Source organism: Centruroides vittatus, unplaced genomic scaffold, assembly GCF_030686945.1.
Source record: "Centruroides vittatus isolate TY-2023 unplaced genomic scaffold, ASM3068694v2 contig_990, whole genome shotgun sequence".
NCBI classification, from domain to species: domain Eukaryota; kingdom Metazoa; phylum Arthropoda; class Arachnida; order Scorpiones; family Buthidae; genus Centruroides; species Centruroides vittatus.
The window spans coordinates 1,238,543-1,259,429 of NW_027122659.1; the positions used below are offsets into that span (position 1 = coordinate 1,238,543).

Below are 20,887 nucleotides of genomic sequence, written 5' to 3' on the forward strand. Positions count from 1 at the left end.
AGACTATGTAAGATGACATATGTAATGAATTTGTATATTTTTGCATATTTCTAGTCAAAATAATTTTAAATATGCACATTAAAATCTGACTCCTCAATCTAGTTGAAGAGATCATAACGGACTTCACCACACCAAATATGCAATTCTCAGCAATGCACCAATACTGGGTTAATTTTACTAAATTTTCAATGAAGAATACAGAAATCCATTTTTCTTTTGAAGTTTTGGAAATATTAAAAGATATTAAAACACAGTTATTGCATAGATTCAAGGATATCGTTCAAAGTATATTAAATACAAACCTGACTTGAAATATTAAACTTTCTTGTATAAATAGCAGCATAATGATTTTATAAATTAAATGAAAGACCCCAACTAATTATAAATGTTATTAATAATATCAAAACAAGAACATTTTTGAAATTTGAAAATTATTTTTTAAATGGAAACTTCAACTGTAAAATAGTTCCTTTAGATTCTCATGTTATTTTATTAATTAAATTTTATAGTTACCTGCAGAAGGATGTGGGCGTCCTCTTCTGTCAAACTGTACACCTGCATAAACTTTAACTTTCTGCAAGTTACAATAATATAACTATTTAATTATCATCACAAACTTTATATTTTAATACAATTTTCATTCAAAAAACTTATCACATAATTTATCTAATTACAGTTAAAATTATTTATACAAGAATACTTTAACTTTAATTTCAAATAGTTTCAATAAAATTTTCAGTAAAAGAAGTTTACTTTATATGTTACTTCTTGGAATATTTAAATATTAAAATGATAAATACCTGTCTTTGTTCTTCTGTGTATCTTCCGTATCCACCATGTGGATCATCCGTGATATATAATGGATGATAGTATCTTGCATTGTATGGATTATTTCCTCCTTCGACTTTAAATGTGTATTTTTTGCCACGCTTGACATAAATTTCAGGAGCTAAAAGACCATTTACATACCAAACTACTCCTGGAGTTGGTTTACCTGCAAAATTAACATTAAATTTTGGGGGAAATTAATTTACCTCTAAATACCATAATGCAACTATTATATCTGTAGCTGATGAAACTTCAAATGCACTTTGCTTATGTACCCAAAACACAAAAACAAATCAGTTTCTGGATTATACAAAATTTCTTTTATCTGAAAGACCACTTGTCCCATCAAGTTCAGATAATTGAGTTTCCACTGTATTTATGTCTTAAAAACACAAATCACGGATTAAATAATTTAATGATTTATAAAATACTGCTGAACATGATCTTGTTAGAAAATATTTATGTACAGATGCAGTTTTTTTTATTAAGCCATAATAGAAAAGTGGCTTATTAGAAAAGTTCCAGCTTTTGGAGGAATCTTACACTTGCTTATATCATTTTCTCTAATAAATATCATTTTTAATAAGTATTGGTACATGACTCAGACTCCTGACTCTTGGTCTAGAGGTTTTGATTTCAGTTCAGATCAAATCCTTAAAATTTTTTACAGATGGTTTGACCTGCTGTTCCTTTTTTCACTACTCAAATTTCAGGTATCAGAGTTCAGATACTATTCACTGTTATTTAATATATAAGCTAAAGTAATTTAAGGTAAATTTAAAACATATTTCAAACGAAGATTGATTTGGTGATGTTTATTGAAAAGCAGACAAATAGATCAATATTATATACCATTCACAAGTATTAGTGAATGGATTCTTGGACACTTGGTTTTTGCATCTGTCAAACATAAACAATGGCAAGATACTCAGTCATGTTTTATCATACAAGACTTCTTCAGACAAAAAGTAAAATGCTTTTTCAGAGTGGAAAAATTATCACAGATTATATTCAAAGATCTATAATCCAGACCACCAAAGTCTGAAGGTTTCTTAATACAGTTCACGGATTACAGGCAGGAAATTAAGGAAAATAAAGTATTTTAGACATGCATTTGCTTTCTGATGTCGTCGGATTAATCATAGTATCAAATGATTGAATTAATTCATGTAATATGGGGAGAAAAAAGCAAGAACAGATAACAGTAAATAGAAACGATTTCATTATTACAGTACTATTAATGTTCCTATTAATTAATATTTTCAATAAATTAATAATACACACCCGTTATTCCTAAATAACCTTTCCAATCAGCTGGAGGACCAACTCTCATAATGAAAGTGTCAGTTTTTTGGTCACGTAACTGCATTATTTTCCAACTAATTTTCTTTTTTTCCGTTGGTGATTTTGTAAAAGCAAAACAATTTTTCACATGCTTCTTTCTTCCTAACTGATATTTAATTGTGCCTATTAAAATTATAAAATTTTATTAAATTTTAGTATTCTATTCTTTGAAATATTTAAATTTACATGCTGAAAATTTTTGAATAAATATTGGTGATTATAAAATCCATGTTACCTTTTGGATAAATATGATGGAATCCAGGTTCTTTAAAATGATTTAATTTTCCAATAGCCCAAACTAAATATGTATCACCTTCCAAATTATAAATTTTATCTCCATCATCACCTAATAAAATATATATTTGGTAAGTTATTGATACTATTATAATATAAATTATTGTTATTTAAAATATGTTTTCACGCATGATTATGACATTTTACAGCTGCAATTATAATAAATGAATTAGCAACTAATAAGTTAATCTATAATTATAAATAAAATTAAATAAAACACTAACAACAAAAAATAAAAAAGTAATATTTCAAATACTGTATATTTTATTCTATTAATTAATACTTACCGGTGTTTATCAGATTACGGCGAAATGTTATGGACGTAATTCCATTTTCTTTATAATGAGAATGCACTTGAAAATTATCTACCGCACCCAATTTTAAATCGGAACAGACACCTTTGTTGAGTCCAAGAACGTTTGTGCACTTTGGAAAAAATAAACATATTATAATTTAAATTTTTAAAATATATATATTCTGCAAATGTATTTATTGAATATTTATAAAACATTCTCCTTACTGGATACTTTCCGGTAATGTTATAATCAATGGTTAATGGTAAAAATCCATCAACATAGGCAATAACTACATCTGCATCTATCATCTGAGATGAATTTTTAGAACCACTGATCCCAACAGACATATAGTCATCATCATCTAAATGATAAATATTACATTAAGGAAAATAACTATTGAATAAAAAAAGTATTATATCATAACAAATATTTTCTCATTAGATTATTAATAACATCAAATCAAATATTTACTATGATTTGTATTTAAAAATTTTAATATAATAATGAATAAGACTTCTTTATGAGTTACTATCAATGGTAAGATTCAGTCAGTTTGCACCACTTCCTAAAATATTTTTATTTCAGCAAACCAGTTGTTAGAATTATACTTATAATATTTGTTTAGGCAATTTATCACACAAGTCTGCATTTGCATAATAATGCTAACTTTTTAACAGCTCAATGCAGACTGAATTGGAACAAATGAGAATAACTATGCCAGGGGTGGCCAACAGTTTTTGCCCCCAGGCTGAATTGGAAAGAAAAATTTTTTTACGGGCCAAACAAAATATTAAAATTAAATCATGTTAAATACAAATACGCTGCCCTGGGCGGCAGGTCAGGTTTGTTTGAACAGAAGTTCCTGATGCATATGCAATGTCATTTTACAATGTGAAAAACCGTACAAGCAAAAAAAAAAAAAAATAAATAAATAAATAAAAGTCGATACGCAGGCGGCACTCTGCGTCACACGTCAGCATGAACAGAGTGACATGGTGGAATCGCAGATGAGTTTCAGTAAGTGTGGGGTCTTTCGTTCTTCAAATAGTGTAAATTTATAACAGACAAATACAAAAGTTATAAACCTCTACAATGGAATTTTTTTTAAAATGAAGTATCACAAATGATCCATTAGACCAATGTTTTTCAACCGGGGTGCCGTGGCACCTTAGGGTGCCACGTCGCCACAATTGGGGTGTCGCAAAGTTTAGGACTGATAATAAGACTAGATTTAAAAAAACAATAGTGAGACCATTATTTTACATGTAGGTATTTCGACAAAATTCAATGGACTTAAATTTTCATTTTAAACATGTAGAAATGCTTTTTTTGCATTAAAATGCTACTTCAAACTGTCAATTTTTAAAATTTTTCTTTCCAGGGAGAGAGTTCCCTCCCCAGACCCCACCCCAGCATTGCACATAATATTCGTTTATGCGAAAGATTCATCTGGCCCATTAGCCTCCCTTATTCAGATTCCAGATCTGCCGCTGGTCAAGGGTGTCACAATTTATTATTTTTCAATCAGGGGTGCCACTCAATGAAAAAGGGTGAAAAACACTGCATTAGACCAATTATTGGAAGTTAAGTAGCTAATATTAAAAAATTAATTGCAGGCTGTGTAAACCCATTACGCAGGCCATATATTGGCCACTCCTGGACTATGCAATAGAGAAGTAAGTGCGAGTGAGAACTCATCACTGCTGCAATTGCAATTGATTATGACCAGCTACCACATTCAAACACAAGACTTTTTCTGCTCAACTTGTGGGTACAAGTAAAAAGCTCTAGGCATGTGTTCAGATCTGGGAAATGTAGGACACTAAATATGTTTCTGGACAGTTTTGCATATCAATATTAGGATAAGGATTAATAACAAAGCTGATGACCCTCAGATAAAAGTGAAACAAACCACAAAAGATGCTAATCAAGAGGCAATATGGAAATATAAAATCATAATTTTATTGTTGCTTTTTGTCAAAGATATTTAAAGTGTTTTATGGAATATTTTTTATAACCTTTTTTGTTTTGTTAGAAAATACTTTTAACCAATTGTTGGATAATGTTGATTTATTCTCATCCAGATATTCACATCTGATGGATACATCAAGATGTAGCCATCTTCAATATCAGTTTTAAGACATTACATTGTGTGTTATAGTTTATTTTCACTACTGTTGTTATTATTTGGTATGTTTTTTAATGTGCAGGGTGCACTGGTATGAAAAAATACCATAGGATTTTGTACATAAAATTACAAATAAATACTTTTTTTATAATTAAAACAGTATTTAATTGTTGTCACTAGTGCAAAAACCAGTTATTAAATTATTTGAATACCACAAATGATTATTTCATATATAATATGAAATAAGTATAGTGTAGTGCTCCATCACTAAATTACTATTTTGGTTTTTGTAGTTATGATTTGTGTATTGGGTTCGTTTCCATATCAGGTTTTTATTGTCACAATGCCTGTTATTTGTAAAACATTCCAGTGTCGCGTGCTGCCTTCTTCAGCAACCACTCGCTCACAGTTCGTCAGACTGACACCACATGACTGAAGTGTAAGCCCTGGATGGCAGGCAAATATAAAAGGATAGTACGACGTGTGCAGGAACCTTTTTTCCTTGGAGAGGACTCATCGAGAAAATACAAAAGAAAGCTTTGAGGGACCACATGAGGAGGCCTTAGGTGGAAGGGTTAACAGCGAATGACGTGCGTAGTAGGTGACGATAGACTGTCTCTTTGTTCCTCGGAATGAAAGGGCAATCCGATTTCATCGAGAGGAAGGTTGTGACCAGAGCAAAACTTTTGTTGATTAAGGAACGAATTTTAAGGGAAGTGGACGTACTTGTGTATAGTTCATTATTATTTTTGTCGGATTGTGCGAGATTCAATTATTTATATCAGTGATCCCTGTGTGTTCTCTTCTTGTATATATATTGTAAATATTGCCATTAGGTTAAGTGTAGTTGTAATTAGTGAACTAGTGTGTCAATTGTAGAATCTTGTAAGACATATAAATATTATTTTTCACTCCTTGATTGTATTTTGTACATTTTATTCTTGTACAGCCCTTGTATTCCTCACCAACCTTGGATCTGAATCTTTGCAATCAATATTCACAACAATAGAAATACAGTGGTGTCTCATATAACGTACGCCTCGAATAACAGACGCTGCAAACAACGGACTTTCTGTTTGGCTGTTACATGACTCGAGCAACAGACTGGCTGCGAACAACGGACTTTCCGGCATAATTGGTGATTGCTCCATGGGTGCGTTCTTTAATGCGTCTCTGCTACTACGAGAGTGTGCTGCTGTTTGTAGGCATTTAGAAATGACAGTGAAAGAAAAACAGATGACGGCGCCCGCACTATCGATAGTATCGTGATGGAGGAATCTATAATTCTAAAACACGAGCTTTAAAAGGCAAAAGAAGGGCCCCAATCGTAAAATTTAACCATAAAATGGATTATTTGTTGAAAGAGCATTCATTTTGAATGCTCTTTCAACAAATAATCCTTCTTTGAATTTTTTTTGGGGGCTATTTTAGCCTCGAAAAAAATTCATAAAGACACTTACATCACCGCATGTGCTAACTCACGCTTTCACAATTTCTAAATTCTCATTCATAAAACCACGTAATGGACCCGGAAACGAAACTATCTGAGCCATGGAGGACGCCATGTTGCTTTCCACCGTAAACTACTGCTACAAGCAACCGTTTTTGCCGTTCGACGGTGTGCACTCCCACCGGAATTTAGGAATGCGTTCCGCAGGAATTTTTAAACGGATGTCGCTCGCGCAGAGTTACGCGGAGGAATAAAAGAATGCACCCCATGTTCATTTTTTATGATACAGTACAGTTATTTTATGCTGTGGAACGAATTAGATGTTTTAACATGTATTTCTATGGGAAAATGCGTTTCGTATAACGGACATTTCACTTAACGGACGTGCACCTGGAACGGATTAAGTACGTTATATGAGGCACCACTGTACTAATAAATAATAAACAGAGCACTCAGTAAAGCACAAATTTAGAGCTATAAACTAAAATCAAAAATTATCACATTTTGCAATTAAGTTCTATTTGAATCCAAAGGAAATTCTTGTGTTTCATTTGAAAAACATGTAATCTTACTCAATGTGATCTTGAGATGTATAATTTTTGCTTGTGTTTGAAATATTTTTAAATTCATTTAAATTTGTTTCTCCAATGTCCTTAACACATGTGTCTTTCTGCTTTTTTGAGGGGATCAAAACAAAAACATAGTAATTTCAGGTTTTCCAGTCTATCTTCGGTGACACCAAAACTGGTTTGATGAAAGCACGAAATGGATTCTAACATTATATAAACGCACGTCACTATACACTTCTTGCTAACAACTGTGTCACTAATTTTATTGTTATATGGTGTTTAATACAATTTCATACCATTTTCCTTTAGATGTTGATTTGATTTTGAGAGATAAGTAATAGTAGTACTATGCAGGAAATATGGGAATAATCAAAAAGGTTAAGAGAATAGTTTTTTTCTATCTTCGGAAAGAAAAAACATCATTTATTAAAAGTCATCAACAGAAATGTCAAACTGTTAGGGAATACTAAACTAAAGCAAGTGTTGATATCACAAACTGTGTACGAACTGGCAACATCCGTGCAAGACTGCTCGAAACAAGAAAAGATCTGTCATTCAGTTGCATGGCAAGTTATGAATGAGTGTACAAGTTCATGTATAGTCTTAGATTAGAATAAACTTTAAATTTAAGTTAAAGGACTGCCTCATCATTGTTCTAACAATGGTTATGGGCCCAGAAACAAAAAATTAAGTATCAAAGACTAGAATTACAGGAATTAAAAGGAAATATAATTACAAAGCCTACAAAAGAAAAATGGCAAGTCAACTAGCTATACAAATAGAACCACTGTGTAAAGAAAACTTTGATACATGGAAGATACAGATGAAGGCAATCCTGATCAAAAACAATTTGTGGGAATACGTCAGCAGAAAAAGAAAGAAACCAGAAATTATACTTGGAGATGGAAGTACAAAAAAAGTGGCAGAACAATGGGACACAGCAGACTCAAAGGCAATGTGTGATATAAAACAGACAAAAGGATGTGAAACCTCACACAAAATATGGAATAAGCTACATGAAATTTTCAAATTGAAAGTCCCTTGCAAGTAGGCTATGCAAGTACCTATTTGTAGAGCCTACTTGTATAGCCTACTTGCAAGTTGTTTCATTTTTCTTCATCAAGAAAATGAGGGAAGGAGACAACATGGCAGATCACATAAGAGACTTTTTCGATATAGTAGATAAGTTAAAAGAAATGGAAATCTCCATAAACGAAGAACTATTAACAGTACTACTGCTATTTAGTATACTGGACTCATTCAAACAATTTCGAATCACTATCAAAACAAGAGAAACTTCTTTTGCCAGACACACACAAAATAAAGCTAATAGAGGAGTAGGAGGCATAAAAACAAAATGACGATATCAATGATTCAAAGAATTCGGGTGCGCTGTATATAAGTAAACAATGGATGAAACAATTGGAAAATAAGGGGTCATTCAAATTCAAATGCCATGATTCTGGCAAAATAGACCATAAGGAGAGAGTATGCTTGGACAGAAACAAGTGAAAACCATAGAGTTATGACTACAAGCCTAACATCACGAAAACAAGAGTCAAATAATGCTAATATTATGACAAATGAAGGGAAAGGAAATCTTAAATGGTGTCTAGACTCAGGTGCTTCATCACACATGTGCAATGATAAAGCAAAATTTTCTAACGTTAAAACATCCCACATAAGTGAATTAAACTTGACCAACTCATCTACAATGGAAATCAAAGGGAGTGGTGATGTAATAATTGAAACAAAGGGCAGATTTCAAGCCAAATTAGAGAACACACTCCTTGTATCACAACTAAGGGCCAACCTACTGTCAGTAGGGATGATAACTGATCATGGATTCAGTGTACTATTCCAAAAGAATCAGGCAACTATTATAGATCCGAAAACTAAAAGTGTACACATGCGAGCATTTAAAGAAGAAGGCTATACTAAGTGAAAGAAAGGTGGGAGGAATCTAAACTCTCTTGAACAAATGTTAACAAAATGAAAAGGTGGCATGAACGTTTAGGTTACTTAAACAAAATGGACGTATGGCACATGGCCAACAACATAAAGGTCAGAGGACTAAATATAAAACAAAAAGAACAACTTGACCCTTATAAAATCTGCATAAGAGGAAAACAAACCAGATCATCATTTCTGAAGCAAAACAAAAAGAGATGCAGAGAAATATTAGAACTGATTCATACCGACATTTGTGGACCAATGAGAACCTCATCATTGTGTGGATTGAAATATTTCATCACGTTTATTGATGATCATTCTAGATGGTGTGAAATATATTTCATGAAAAACAAAAGTGAAGCTCTCGAGAAATTCATAACATACTTAGCCTTTGTAGAAAATAAAACAGAAAGAAATATAAAGACAATAAGAAGTGACAACGGAACCAAGTATATTAATAGAGAATTTCAGAACTTCCTGAAACATAAAGGGATTAGGCATGAGAAATCCTGCTACACAATCCTATCTCAATCCTGCTTGGTGTAGCCTGCTACAAACCGCAAAATGACATTGCAGAGAGAAATAGAATACTACTGGAAATGGGAAGATGCAGGCTACTACAAGCAGGATTGAGAGCTTTTGGGCAGAGGCTGTATATACCATATCATGAATTAGAAATAGATGTCCATCAAAGAGCCTGAAAGGCAACACACCCTTCAAATTATGGACTGATAGAATGCCGATGTTAAAATATTTTAGGACATTCGGTCAGATGGCATTTGCACTAGAAAAGAAACCAGAAAAAGGAAAATTCCATGAGAAATCCACCAAATGCATATTTATAGGCTGTTCTAACGAAACAAAAGCATATCATCTATGGAACACAAAGACAAAAAGAGTTATAACAAGCAGAGATGCCAAATTTATCAGCAAATTCCCAAACAACTCAAGAGGCAATATAGAAATGACTGAAGATGACAGATCCCACGGAAGAGAAAGACTCGATAATAAGGAAGTGGTATTAGATTGTGATAACTGACAGCAAATGGTAATCAAGGATTAACAAACACACTTTGTTAATTTACAAAACTATACTTTTATTCACTACGCTACAAGGTTCTTTTACACTGGATCCCAACGTGTAGGTGCAAAGTCCAGAATACATAAAACAATACTACTAATATTACAAGGGTCCTTATCTATCTTAAACCTACTTACAGACTATAAGAATGGAAGAAAAAGAGAATATAAGTACAGAAAAGGGGGAAGGTGGAAATACCCATGATTTCTGCTCTGGGTGCTCCGTGACACTGGGTGGGGTTACTGATGCCTCCGATCATCTACTTCAGTAGGTACCTCTCGTTCACTTTGTCGATAATCCACTGTCAAATTCGTCCAATAAGATTGGCAGTTCATCAGGAAGTTCTTTCTCTACTTTAACACTAGATAGCTTCTCCGTCTCGACCTCACTCGTCGAGCTCCAATTCTTATCCTATGTCGTTCCGACTTACAACCTGTGCTCCACGACTTTTCTCGTCGAGAGCCGAGATCCCTTGTTTCTTTCTTTCTTCTTTTCTTCTCTTCTTTGTTTTTTATTACTTTGTTTTTAACAACGCTGTTTTTCATCGGAGGCATCACTCCCCATCAGGTAGTAAAACAATTAGATAGTAAAGTGATTAAGAAGGAAGTCTTTTTTTTTTGTCAACAGGAAAGGGAGAGAAACAAAAGAAATCTTAAACCTAACTTAAATTTATAAATTTATCAAATACAAAAATATACATTACTATGGCCAACGGTCACAAGATATTATTGAACCTACTAAGGAACAATTACAACCCAAAGAAAATACTTCATCTGAAAATGATGACAAAAATGAAATGAACGAAAGTGAAAGCGAACAGAATAATGAACTGGTAAGAGCAAATAGGAAGCCACGAATCGCTCAAACAGGACAGAGGGGAAAACCCAGAAAGGAATATAAAATGAAAACCATAAAAGAATCTGCCACAATTGATGAAAAGACAGTCAAGGACAATGTAGAGCCTTTGACATATAAAGAAGCCATGGAATCGAATGACTCAGCTAGATAACAGGCTGCCATGGACAAGAAATGGAGTCCCTGAGAAAACATAAGGTATGGAACTTAATGGAACTACCAGAAGGGGTAACAACTATCAAATGTAAGTGGGTCTACAAAGTTAAGGAAAACATCACAGACAGAACAATATGAATAGAGTACATGGATACTAAGAGCAACACTTCTGATCCACTGTAAACGCATAACCAGCGAAGAGATCACTAAGTAAAGATAGAGTCTCTTCAAGAGGTGGGATTGTTAGGGAATATTAACTAAAGCATGTGTCGATATCACAAACTGTGTATGAACTGGTAACACCCATGCAAGACTTCTCAAAACGAGAAGAGACCTGTTGATCAGTTGCACACAAGTGAGCAAGTTCATGTATAGTCTTAGATTAGACTTTTATTCTAAATTAAAGGATTGCCTCATCATTGTTCTAACAGAAACTGCATTAAATTTTTATGATGACTTCTTCAATAACCAATGGTTTTATGAAAATAGATTTATTACAAAGAAATTGGCAATTATAAATTTAGGAAAGAAAACTATTTTTATGAGCTTGAAATAACTCACAAATGAATAGTTTACTTTTGCTTTATAAAATACTTCTCTCTAGAATCTGTCAAAAATTACATGTTTTATATGTTTATATTAATGAAATATATCTTTATTTTCCACTTTATTCTATAATAATATGTCTTAATGAATAATGGATACTAAAATACTTTACTCAAAAATTAAAATTACCTATTTGTCCAGATAGTTCAAAAGTAATTTGAGGACCAAAGACATCCCAGTTTAATTGTAAATTTCTGTGTAATTGCTCACAGTTTGGTAGCTGACTTTCAAACTTCTGAAAATAGGTATAGAAATTTATGAGGATAATTTTTAAATATTATTTTAATAATGTTAACATTTATTATGCTTACTAGCTCAGTTATCAGAGATGGTGGAATATTTAATTCGTCTGGAATTATAATAGAGCCTAGGTTTTCACCTTTCTCTTCATCCCATAGACTTAACCACGAAATCTGAGAAACCGTTAAATTTCCTGGTAGTTCCAATGTGATATTTTCATTTTTATAACTTCCCAAAGGATTTAAACTAAAATTGTAAAATGTTTTATTAGAATTAAAATAAAAATATATTGATATTATACAACGTACAAGTTGTTATATCAAATTACTTACTATCCTTTTTCATTTGGAATTTTCCTACCAAAACTATTTGGTTGTGGTCCTCCTCCAACCCAAAAGTAAACGTCTGGAAAAAAGTAATTAATTTTTCAACAAATACGTTAAAGTAATTATATTAATATATAGAAATTTCTTTAACACACAACACAAACCAAAACGAATTCTTAATAATAAATATTCTTTAATTAAATAAATATTTTATATTTATATTAAATTTTATTAAGTCTTGCCACAAAAAATTTATGTATAAATTTTTAGGCTACGGGTAAGTTGAAATTAACTTTATAAATATTAAATAAATAATAATAGAAAACAATTTTTGGAAAACTGCCATTAATAAAAATTATATGACATAACTTTCAATTCATTTAGACATAAAGTAATGTTTAAAATTATTTTAATACATATTTTAAATACTAAATTCATAATATGTTGTATATTTTATTTTCATTTTTAGTAACTTCATAAAGTTTAAATCTATTCAACAAATAATCTCTCTTCAGCTTTATTATCTATTAGGAAACATTCTGTACATGTGCATATGCGTGTGTGTATATTCATATAAATGCATAGTCAAACTCTGCTATCACATTGTTTTATGCAAAATGCATTAATGCAAAATAGATTTTGCAGTCTCACTTAAAAAAAAGGATAGGCATTTCAATGCTAACAAGTTCAGTTAATACAAATTTTTTTAATACAAAATGCCAATTTTTGACTTTGTGTTAACAGGGTTTGAATGTGTATATGTAGAAATATATAATATTTTTTATGATTTTTTAGTAATCACTATAAAAAACTAATAATGAGAAAAAAGATATAATCATCCATATAATCACACACATAAAGCAAAATCTGAGCATTTAAAATAAAACAATCAAATTTCTAATATTACTTATATCTTATTTATTTTGGAGAAAACTTACTTTCATTCTTCCCATCATAATTAAAGTAAGGAATAAAAATTGTTTTAGAATCAATAATCATAACAGGATCAGAAGAAACATTGTGTCCCAGTCGAGAAAATTCTGACAGACGTTGCGGTGATGGTGGTTCGAAGCCTTCGGGAATGTAAATGTCCGCAAAATTAGACTGCAAAAAAATTCTCTCTTTAATTTTTATTGCTTTAAATTAAATTAATTTCATAAAAAAGGACAATTTCAGAAAATAAAAGAAATTATTAAATTATAAAATATGCATATTTTCTTATATAATGATGGTATTTCTAGAGAGTAAACCATCAATTATTCTAAAAGGAAATTATCATTTTTGAAATAATTTATTCATTTTTTACTTTTGGCAAGAAGAAAAAAACATTATGATTTAATTGAAATTATAAATGGAAGATTTAATGATATCTTAAGATATAATTACTTAATCAAAACTTTTATTCATTAAATGTTACCCTCATAATTAAAGATGGCTTTTTGACTTTTTAAAACCTTTAGTCAGTCCTCAATATTTAAAATTTTCTTATTATGAGTTTTACTATAATTTCATATTATGATTATAGTTTGTCCCTTCCTTTAATTAAAATGATACAATGTGCTTTAATGAAAGAACTAAAACAGAATGACATACAGGTAGGCCTCCTACAACGCGGTATCTTTACAACACGTTTTCGCTCCAACGCAGTTGGAAAAACGTGGAAATTTTCTTACAACGCGGTTTAGGGTATTTTGAAATTAATTATCTTTCACATAACAGAAAAATCACAACAGATCACATGTGCAGTGAAACTTGATGAAACAAGCTCAGATCTTGAAATAAGGCCAGTCAAACATTCTCGAACAACTATAATAAGTGACGATGAGGACTGAATCTGTGAGCATAACATTATGTTTCTTTTAGATTTTGACTTGAAATCATAATCTATTTAGTTTTTATATGATGTTGAATTTTATTTAAGCTTTTTATGTACATAAATTTAAAAAATGATGAAAATGTTACACCATAAAAGGCAGTTTTTCTCTTTTTAGAACTGAATTCCATTTTTGTATTAAGTTGGTGTCTCCTATAACGTGATTTCCCACAACGTGGTATTTTCCAGGAACGTATCTCCCACATTGTAGGAGGCCTACCTGTATTTTAAAATTATTACTTACATATCAAAAATTATCATCATCAAAAGTAAGAAACTGATTTATTGGAACTCAATTTATATCAGCTTTTACATGAGTTATGAACATCCAATTATATGTATTGACAAATTTTTATGCCAGTTTTTTGTGTATTATCTGATTATAGATCTTTCTATCTAAACACATTTTTGGGATGTTATTGAAAAGTGAAGTGAGTTCAAATAAAATAGTTTATCTTTATTATTATTTTCTGAGAAAAAACATTCATTTTTTCCACCATAATTAAAGTAAGGAATAAAAGTTGTTATATGTATCAAAACTATATCAAGTTCTTCTAATAACTGTATTTGAATTAATGAAATAATGTTTGTAAAGCAAATACATTTAAGTTTGTTTATTAAACTTAAACATGTTTGTCTAACAAAAATTATTTCAAATATTAATAAATATTAAACTCACATAAAATAACTTTTATTTTTGTTAAAAAGTAATAGAAACTTACATGTTCTCTTAAATCCCAGACTGCTAGCCATCTAATACTCGTAATTTTTTTATTATCTGGTAACACTATTGTCAAGTCCCTATTAACGTAACGTTGAAGTTTATTTGTCCTAGAAAATATATTATATTAAATTATTTTAATATTTTATAATTATAATCAATATTGCGATTATTATGGAATTAAAAATTTTAAATGTTTCTAATATTCAATTATAGTAATCAATGTAAAGTGAGTGATTATATTCTCAAAGGTTTCTGTTTTTACTTTATCTACATTTTAAAAATGCAGTTTTTCTATTAATAAATGGAAATCATGCTAAATACTCATATGACTAATTTATATTTGTGAATGGAGCTGAAAATTTAGTTTAATTTAAAGTTTAAATTTCTATTTTAGAAAATAAGTGAGAGAGAGAGAGATATACACAATCATCTAAATCTCTTTGTGGATGAGGCAATAAATGTTAGGAGAAAGAGTTGCTGAAATAAAATGACATTTAATTTGTTTATTTTTGTTTTACTTAGGGAAATAAGCCGATTATCTTATTTAATTCATTTTATAATTATAAATTATTTCTCTGATTTTTTTTGTGTGGTAGAAGCTCTGTATTCACATATATTTTTCATATTTTTAAAGCTAAAATTTACTTATTTGTAGAAAGATTAATAAAACAATGGGACAATTATATTTATTATTATTATTATTATTATTATATATTTGAATTAGATTGAGATTAAAACATCAATTTATAATATAATTGTGAGATCTGAAGTTTATTAGGCTAAAATATTGTGAGAAACATATTAATTATCTAAAATAATATTTACAAGAGAGAAAGGGACATTAGTTGTTTTGAATAAAGAAGGAAATCCACCTCCTTTCCCACACGATTTATCACTATTTCATATAGCCATATATCAGTTTACCCTCTGCACTTGTTACATATCCCGTGCATTCCTCAGACTCTGTTAGGCAGGGGTCCCATTAAAAAAGAGAATTTTTCCACCATTCCAGGCAGTTAATCGTAAGTGATATTGCCATAAGAGAAGCAGTTCAATATTAGTTGAACGTGCCATATAACCCTGGGCAGAATGCCACAGTTGAAGGTGCCGTATAGAAGACAGAAATATATTATACTGTGTGCAACAGTGGCCTTAATGATTGCGAGGCTCCAGGCAGCAGATCTTTGCGAGGCCCTTGTCCTTTGTGCAAAGTATGTGAATTGAAAATAGATATTTCTGATGATTGACGAGAAATGCAAAAGTTATAAATAAATAAATTTAGAGTGTTAAAATATTATATTAGAAGATTTATAAAAGTTAACAGTCATAAAGATGACAAATTAGTAATGATGATAAACTAAGGTACATAAATGCCTTAAAAGATATATGCAGGGATTTAAAAATGATGTAACTTTGTGACTTATAACTAATAGCTAAGGATAAAATAAAAAGTTTTAAATATCAACTTTTTTCTACTCAAGTTGTCGCGCAAGGCCCCTGCAAGAGCGAGGCCCCGAGTGATTGCCCTGCTCGCCACTCCCTAAGGCCGCCACTGACTGTGTGCATAGAAGATTGTTCCTCCTGTTCCACAATCTCCCGAATATTTATCAACACGTAGACCTATCAGAAGATCAAACCTCAAGTGAAGGTAATATAATATTCTGATCTGATTGTAAGCTCTCTCTCTCTCTGGTATAACATTCACGTGAGGCATAGAGAACATAGTTTATATAGAAACCATTATATAGATATTGTTAAGTAGATAAGTTACTTTTATTATTATATTGTGGCCGCCAGCGCCAGAGATCCCGAACACTGCCTGGCAACACTTGCCAACGAGATGTTGGCTGGCAACTTGTAGAAAAAAGAGGTGCGAAAGTTCGCGGGTTTTTGCCTGGATGTTGGCCGAGGATGTCGGTGACAGTTCTCACCTTTTTAATAAAGTTTTTTTGTTACTGTTCGTGTTTGTCTGCTTAGTTCTAAAGATCAGTAGGATCGAATGACAAAGTGGTGACCCGAACGTGATGCTATTAACGAACTATCTGGACTTTCGACTGAATTGGATAGTGAACAACTCTGTGTCTATGAAGGAACATTTTTAACAGGACATGCAGGTATGATCAGTTTCTGAATCGTAAATTCAATAAGACGACTAAGAGTGCGTGACTCGGGCTAAGCCTAATCAAAGACTATCCCGCTTTCCTTGTACCCGCATAGTTAGGCGCCCGAAATGGCGGAACAGAATGAGTTGGAAATTGGACGTGTACAGGCAAAAATGCCTATCTTCACTAAAACCAACATCAAATTATTTTTTGTGCAGCTAGACGCAGCTTTTGCCATTAATTGGATTACAAGTGAGAACACTAAGTACAACTATTTAATCAATTCCCTGGACTCCGAGATTCTATCTAACGTCAGTGACTTAGTATTTGACCGTCCAGCCGAGGCTCCGTTTACTAAACTCAAAGATCAACTCCTCGAAATTTTTCAGAACTCCGCTGCTAAAGAGGCTAAAATTCTGCTTGAAGATCTGGCGTTAGGGAATCAGAAACCCAGCGTTTTACTCCGTAAAATGAGGGAGCTTTCAGCGGGCAAGATTACCGAAGAATTTCTTAGAAACTTGTGGCTCCAACGTCTCCCCAAAAATATTCAGACAGTTCTGGCTGTTAGCGGTGATGAACTAGACAAGCTAGCCATCCTTGCTGACAAGGTTGCTGAACTTACAGAACCAACCCAACTGGCCAGCATCAACTTAGAAGCCGACAATCCTGTAATCAAAAATCTCGAAATGCAGATTTTAGAACTCACAACGAAGGTTGCAGAGCTTAATGTATCGCGTACTGCTCGTCCCTATTATCGTAGTAGAGAGAGAAACCAACTTGACCCGAATTCGAGGTATCGTATTAGTTCACGCCCTCGAGGAAGAAGCCTCAATCATCAGGGATATTGTTACTACCATGATAAGTTTGGATCAGCCGCTAGGAAATGTCGTTCGCCGTGTTCCTTCGACCGAACTGCTGATCAGGGAAACGAGCGCAGCCAGCCGCAGTAACGGCCTGTGGGTCCAGCCTGGCTCCTAAATATAGCCGTCTGTTTGTGTATGACAACAAAACTGGCCTAAATTTTTTAATTGATTCTGGAGCAGATTTATCGATCATTCCCAATCGCACTAAGAATCAGCCTACAAAGGTTGAATTGTATGCTGCCAACGACTCTAAAATCTCGACGTATGGAACAAAGGTGCTAGAACTTGACCTCAACTTAAGACGTTCTTTCAGATGGGAATTTACCATAGCTGATGTGCAGAAGCCTATAATCGGTGCAGACTTTTTGGCCAACTTTGGACTCATTCTCGACATACGAAACAGATTACTGGTCGACCCCCTGACTTCCCTTACTACACGAGGAAGATATTATACAGGACCACCTACTTCAGTCAAAACTATAATCAGCAATTCCCCAATGCAGGATATCCTCAAGGACTTTCCACATCTCACTCGTCCTCGACCGTTTTCAGATAAAGTCAGGCACAACACAGTGCATTATATCGAGACACACGGTCCACCCGTATTTGCTAAACCCCGTAGATTGCATCCGGCTCAGCTGCAAGTAGCAAAGCAAGAATTCCAGCACATGATGGAGTTAGGTATATGCAGACCATCAAAGTCCAACTGGGCTTCTCCCCTCCATATGGTGCCGAAGGGCTGTAACGATTGGAGACCTACTGGAGACTATCGTGCCCTGAATAGGATAACTGTTCCCGATCACTATCCAGTGCCACACATCCACGATTTTGGTCAAAGTCTACACGGAGCCCGAATATTTTCCAAGATCGATTTGGTTAGAGCCTTCCATCATATACCAGTTAACCCAGATGATGTGCCAAAGACAGCCATTACAACGCCATTTGGGCTATTTGAATTCGTTTTCCTCCCTTTTGGTCTCTGCAACGCAGCCCAATCATTCCAACGATTCATGCACGAAGTTTTGAAAGGCTTAAACTTTTGTTTTTCATACCTAGATGACATCCTCATTGCTAGCACTTCGTGGGAGGAACATAAGATGCACATGCGGCAAGTGTTTCAACGCCTTGACAAGTACGGTCTGCAAATCAATGCATCCAAGTGTACTTTTGCTGCTCCACATGTATCATTCTTAGGATACATGGTGTCTTCCCCACGGCGTTATGCCACTTCCAGAACGTGTATCTGCCATAACTCAACAGAAGCGACCACAGACCCTCAAACAACTGAGAAGGTTCTTAGGCATCTTGAACTTCTATCGTAGGTTCCTACCCCATGCGGCCCATCACCAAGCTCCTTTACACGACCTACTTAAAGGAGCAAAGAAAAACGACCAGCGCGAGATTAAATGGACTGACAATTCGATTCAGGCATTTGAGTCATGTAAGTCACAATTAGCAGATGCCACCTTACTACATCATCCTTCACCAAGTGCTACCCTTGCACTTCACGTCGATGCATCCGATTCTGCTGTGGGCGCTGCCCTTCATCAAGTTACAGCACAAGGTCTCCAGCCACTGGCGTTCTTTTCCCGCAAACTGAGTAACTCTCAGCGTCAGTATTCTGCATATGACCGAGAACTTCTGGCTGTGTATTTGGCTGTGAAACATTTCCGGTTTATGCTGGAAGCACGACAGTTCACCATTTACACAGACCATAAACCATTAACGTTTGCCTTCCAGCAACGACACGATAAGTGTACACCCCGTCAGTTGAGACATCTTGATTTTATAGGACAATTCTCAACAGACATCAGACACATAAAGGGGATCGATAACGTTCCAGCTGATGCTCTTTCCCGTATTGAATCAATTAGTAGCCCATCTATAGATTATAGCAAAATTGCAAAAGACCAACAGCAAGATCCTGAGCTCCAGTCTCTCCTGACTTCAAGTGACTCATCACTTGTACTTAAGAAGTTTAAACTTCCTGATAGTGATGTCGAAATTTACTGTGATGTATCGACAGGTCGCATTCGTCCATACATTCCGCCTAGTTATCGTCGCACTGCTTTCAACACTGTCCATAACCTGTCCCATCCAGGTGTAAGGAGCTCAACCAGATTGGTAAAAGCAAAATTTGTTTGGCCATCCATCAGTAAAGACTGCCAGACATGGTCTCGCACCTGCATTTCTTGTCAACGGTCGAAGATCCAGAGACATGTCGCTAGCCCTTTGGGAACCTTTCCTGTTCCAGACGCTAGATTTTTAAATATTCATATTGACATTGTTGGTCCATTGCCACCTTCCAACGGCTCAACATATTGCCTCACAATCATCGATAGATTTTCTCGTTGGCCTGAAGCAATCCCGTTGCCAGATATAGCAGCTGAAACAGTAGCTTCAGCCCTGTACTCAGGCTGGATATCTCGCTTTGGAGTGCCTGCCCAAATAACATCTGATCAAGGACGGCAATTCGAATCTGGCTTATTTAAATCCCTCACTCAACTTTTTGGTACCCAAAGAGTTAGGACAACAGCATACCATCCAATTGCAAATGGCATTGTTGAACGCTTTCATCGTTCACTTAAAACTGCCATCAAGTGTCACTCTACTGAAAGATGGACGGAAGTGCTACCTACAGTCTTGTTAGGATTGCGAACTGCGCTCCGTGAAGACACCAATACTACCGCGGCTGAGATGCTCTATGGCACCAGCCTCCGACTGCCTGGAGAGTTTTTCGTCCCAGGTTCTCAGGACATCAATCCATGTTCTTTCGTCGAAAAACTCAGGACGACGATGGCAAACTTAAAACCAGCGCCTGTGGTGCACCACTCCTACCGCAACCCATTTATCCACAAAGAACTGCAGTCATGTTCCCACGTATTTCTTCGCAATGATGCTGTACGGAAGCCCTTGCAGCCTCCATACGATGGACCCTACGAAGTCGTGTCACGTGGTAGCAAGACATTCACTCTATGCATAAAGGGAAAAGAAACTGTAGTTTCTATTGATCGACTGAAACCGGCTTTTATTCTCGCAGCGAGTGAGTCGGACCAGTTACCCCCAATGTCTCCAATGCCAAGACCAGCGCCAACTAGACGTACCACAGACAATCCAGCCCCAACGCGACAAACTACCACACGCTCTGGCCGACATGTATCCTTTCCTGCTCGTTTCGTGTCGCAGACACTGGTGGGGG

The 20,887-nt window shown here is 34.0% G+C and overlaps 1 protein-coding gene across 1 annotated transcript in view; it reads right to left on the bottom strand.

The window, feature by feature from the left end:
• LOC136986087 (protein Skeletor, isoforms B/C-like) overlaps nucleotides 1–20,887 on the bottom strand; it is a 32,327-nt gene that overhangs the window by 1,771 nt on the left and 9,669 nt on the right. Inside the window, exons 4-14 of the mRNA XM_067283548.1 lie at nucleotides 14,722–14,830; nucleotides 13,065–13,230; nucleotides 12,133–12,205; nucleotides 11,872–12,046; nucleotides 11,690–11,795; nucleotides 2,987–3,123; nucleotides 2,754–2,892; nucleotides 2,408–2,518; nucleotides 2,113–2,295; nucleotides 801–994; nucleotides 514–574 (exon numbers count right to left, since the gene is read on the bottom strand). Coding sequence (XP_067139649.1) covers nucleotides 514–574; nucleotides 801–994; nucleotides 2,113–2,295; nucleotides 2,408–2,518; nucleotides 2,754–2,892; nucleotides 2,987–3,123; nucleotides 11,690–11,795; nucleotides 11,872–12,046; nucleotides 12,133–12,205; nucleotides 13,065–13,230; nucleotides 14,722–14,830 — 1,454 coding nt within the window. The remainder of the gene's footprint in view (nucleotides 1–513; nucleotides 575–800; nucleotides 995–2,112; nucleotides 2,296–2,407; nucleotides 2,519–2,753; nucleotides 2,893–2,986; nucleotides 3,124–11,689; nucleotides 11,796–11,871; nucleotides 12,047–12,132; nucleotides 12,206–13,064; nucleotides 13,231–14,721; nucleotides 14,831–20,887) is intronic.